Raw genomic sequence first — 3,887 nt, 5'->3', positions numbered from 1 at the left:
CTTCCTCTTTTGGCCCCCAACGTTTTGCAAAATAGCACAGAAAAAAAAAACACTGAACTCTCTCTCTCTTCCACAAACATCTAATAAAAAATCTAGGGGGGGGGTGACAGATTGGGAGGGGGGGTTAGCCCTGCAGCATTGTTATTACTTTCACCACCCAAGTGGTCGGAGAGCAACAGTTCAACCAGACCAGTGGGAAAAATGTCGGCGTTTGATTTGTTCTTCAGGAAACTGTTCTCCAGTAGGAGGGTTCTGTCTGTGAAGAACAGCACATTCACTCATTCACCACAATTCACTCATTCATCACAATTCACTCATTCACCACAATTCACAACTATTCACCCATTCACCAAAATTCACCCATTCACAACAATTCACTCATTCACCACAATTCTCTCATTCACCACAATTCACTCGTTCACCACAATTCACTCATTCGCACCAATTCACTCGTTCACCACAATTCACTCGTTCGCACCAATTCACAACAATTCACCAGTTCACCACAATTCACCCGTTCACCACAATTCACTCATTCACTACTATTCACTCATTCACCACAATTCACCCATTCACCACAATTCACTCGTTCACACCAATTTACTCGTTCACAACAATTCACTCGTTCACCACAATTCACCCATTCACCACAATTCACTCGTTCACACCAATTTACTCGTTCACAACAATTCACTCGTTCACCACAATTCACTCATTCAAAACATTTAGCCATTCTCAAGGACATTTCACTATTTCTCTTCATTACTGCTGTTATAAACCCCCCCTAGTGGTCGTACTGTGCTGACCTGCAGGTTGTTTTGTCTGTCCACCGTCCAGGCCCAGAGCTTCTTCTCAGTGGAGCCTGTTACGCCTCTCAAACCCCTGGGGTCAAAGGTCAGGCACATGACGGGCTCAGGGTGCGCTTTGACTTCACTCAGCTTTGACCTCTGTCCTACGTCCCAAAGCAGCAGAGAGCCATCCTCGTAGCCCGCCAACAGAAGGGGCCCGGGTTGCGACTCCGGCTGCGGGAGGAGGAAAAGAGTGATAAGACGGAGCAGGAGTCAGTGACAAGGAGACAAACATCAGCGCGAGGCCGCGAGGAGGAACCGCTCAGAACCACAGGAAGTTCTGCGTGAACCCAGGAGCCCCGGCGGAGCAGAGGTTATCATGCTAGGAAGCCTCCTCCGACAGCGCGGGACACTTTGAGGGCCCGATTCATCAGCCCGCTGCTCCGTCTGTCAGGACCTCCATTACAACACTCCTCACTTTGCTCCTCATCTGTATCACTGAGCCAAAGAGCTCCCTGTCTGCACCTGGGGGAAAAAAAAAAACGCTTCTGCAAACGGGGACTGAAAGCTAACCGCTTCTCGTCTTTGCGTACCGCGATGTTCAGTCAATGAAAAAAAAATTTAAAAAATCTCTGTTCTAGAACATATAGAGGAGGGTTTGGACTTTTGATCCTTTTGCTTCACCGGAACTGAGGTCAGTAAGAACTTTACTTAGGAGCGGCAGAGAAGAATGTGAAGGTGGTGCACAGTTAACTGACAGATGTGTTTCGGGACAGGGGTGGGGCCACAGCGGGGATCAACTCTAAGCTGCTTCTTGTGTGCGGCGAAGATGAGCAGGATGACAGACGAGGACAGACAGGAGGCTCGGCGGACGACGGAGCGCGCAGGCGACGTTGCGTGACACATAGGTGGAGCTGCGAGGAGGTACACGTAAAGACCTGGGATCAACAGTCCAGAGTTAGGGAGGGACGGGGTGAGGAGGGTGAGGCACGATATGTGACAGAACTGTATTAAGACAAAAGAAACAAAAGAACAGCTGTTTTTTTGTTTCCATCCAACCTGGGGTGCACGGCCCCACAGTGGCATGCTAGAACAAGAGTTTTTTTTCAAAATATTTTTAAATGCTTGTTTAAAAGGAACAAAATCATTGAATTTATTCTTTATCGTAAAAGTTCTTCGCTGTTGATCGGTTATGACCGCTGTGGCGTCGTAGCCAATCAGAGCGCGGCTGCGGTGACGAAGCTCCTTTAACTGACATCGGGCTCCCACCAACAGCAGGTTTTGCCTTCAGAAGCAGAGAGGCCAAAAATAAATTTTTTCCACATGTGCCGAGTCGTCCGTGTCGGACACTTTTCCATCCGTCTTCGGGGGTTCGTTTCTTGCCTCGTATTTATCTTTTCTCGTCCTTTAACAAATTATAGACAGAACTGCGTGTTACTCCTAAACAACGTCGGCGAGGACGAACACTGAGGGATTACAAAAACAAATAAAAACAAGTGAAAATCAGCCGGCCCTGGATGCGGCCCTCGCAGCCCGGAGGCCCCCTCCGTTCTACCTATGTGACGGACCGACTTAATTGATGATGTCACGGGGTCGTAGGTCGGGGAACCCTGGGTAGACGCGAAATTCATTATATCCTTTACAGGCGCTTTCTACAAGAGGTAGGTCTCTGCTGGACCAGGACTGGAGCTGGAGCTGTGGGAGGAGATTCATCAGCTGGAGGCGCCGCCATTTTTATCGTAGCGGCGTCGATGAAGTGGAGACGGTGGAGGAGCAACGGTGGCAACAGTCTAATTCAGACATAAACTTTTTTGACTCGCGGGTCACAATTGTCCTAACATTGAATGGTGATTTTATCATTTTCTACTTTATATGTGTATGTTTATATGTGTGTGGATGTATATATTTATATACACATATATGTAAATATATAAATTAGAAATAAAAATTTGGAAATGTTTGGCGGGCCGAATTAAAAAACTGAACGGGCCGCGTCCAGCCCCCAGGCCTTAGTTATATATGCCCATAGTCTGGTCTAAACAATTACTTCGTACTGATCTGGTTTCTCTTCTTTGGTTGTAGAACTATTCAAAGTAGATTCTGCTGCGGGAACACTTAGTGTTAGGGTTAGTTCGCTACAGTTCGTAACCAAAAAGGCCTGCTAGCGCTGTTAGCCTCGCGTTGCTATTCTACTCAACACTTCAACTTTTGAACAAATACAAAAACACAAAGACATTTTACAACCATGTGAGAGCTAGAAAAATAATGTAGAAAACGAAAAGCACAAATATACAAATGTATATGTGCACATATATTTATATGTACATATATGACATTTGTAACATATAGGTATGTATGTATATATAAATACAAATATGTATACACACATATATACATATCAGTATATATATGTGTATACATATATACGCTATACACATATATTTCATAGTCATATATACATATATTTATCAATATATATGTTATATACATATATACATACACAAACAAGTACTGCATATAGATTTCTGAATCACTTTTACTTAATAAAAAATTCAGCGCCACCTAGAGGCCCTCAGGCAGGTTCTGCTGTAACATAAGGAACCAATCGTCTCCTCCCGTTTTTTTTTTTTCTGCAGCGCTCCGCTCTGATGTCATAGCCACGAGGCAGAGAAGTGATGAGCTGAGTGTGATGGATATCTGTATAGGAACATTTCCTCTTCCCCGCCAGCCTCTGTTCACATTATAGGCCTTACAGACAATACATCAGTGCTGCCCCCCCCGTCTCCTCCTCCTCTCCCCCCTCCCCTCCCAGCTAAGACCTACGTCCCCACATAAGTCAAAGGGAAACATGTGGAGCTGCTTTAAGTCCTATCCTTTTCCTTTTGCGTTCACCATAAAGGAGACGCGGAGCGGCATCCGTCAGGAGCCTATCAGGAGCGAGGCGGGATTTGAACCCCCAGCCCAGCTGGGACAGAGGTGAGGTGAGAAGAAAGTGGAGTTAAACGATGCATTAAATCAGTTTGCCGACATTCATTGGAGGGGAGAGGTCAGAGAGAGAGAGAGTTGGGGCTGTGGATTAATCTGGTAGACCGTGGGGGA

General features: G+C 45.9%; 1 protein-coding gene across 2 annotated transcripts in view; it reads right to left on the bottom strand.

The window, feature by feature from the left end:
• The window catches only part of gnb1l (guanine nucleotide binding protein (G protein), beta polypeptide 1-like), an 18,599-nt gene that overhangs the window by 4,127 nt on the left and 10,585 nt on the right, over positions 1-3,887 (bottom strand). The window contains exon 6 of one of the 2 annotated variants that reach the window (XM_025053376.1): positions 807-1,022. The exons of the other annotated variant lie outside the window; for it this stretch is intronic. Within the exon in view, the coding sequence (XP_024909144.1) occupies positions 807-1,022 (216 nt within the window). The remainder of the gene's footprint in view (positions 1-806; positions 1,023-3,887) is intronic. 2 annotated transcript variants of the gene reach the window in all.

The sequence above is a fragment of the Cynoglossus semilaevis genome, chromosome Z (genome assembly GCF_000523025.1).
Source record: "Cynoglossus semilaevis isolate Cse_v1.0 chromosome Z, Cse_v1.0, whole genome shotgun sequence".
NCBI lineage: Eukaryota > Metazoa > Chordata > Actinopteri > Pleuronectiformes > Cynoglossidae > Cynoglossus > Cynoglossus semilaevis.
This window is presented reverse-complemented; position numbering and strand designations above follow the sequence as displayed.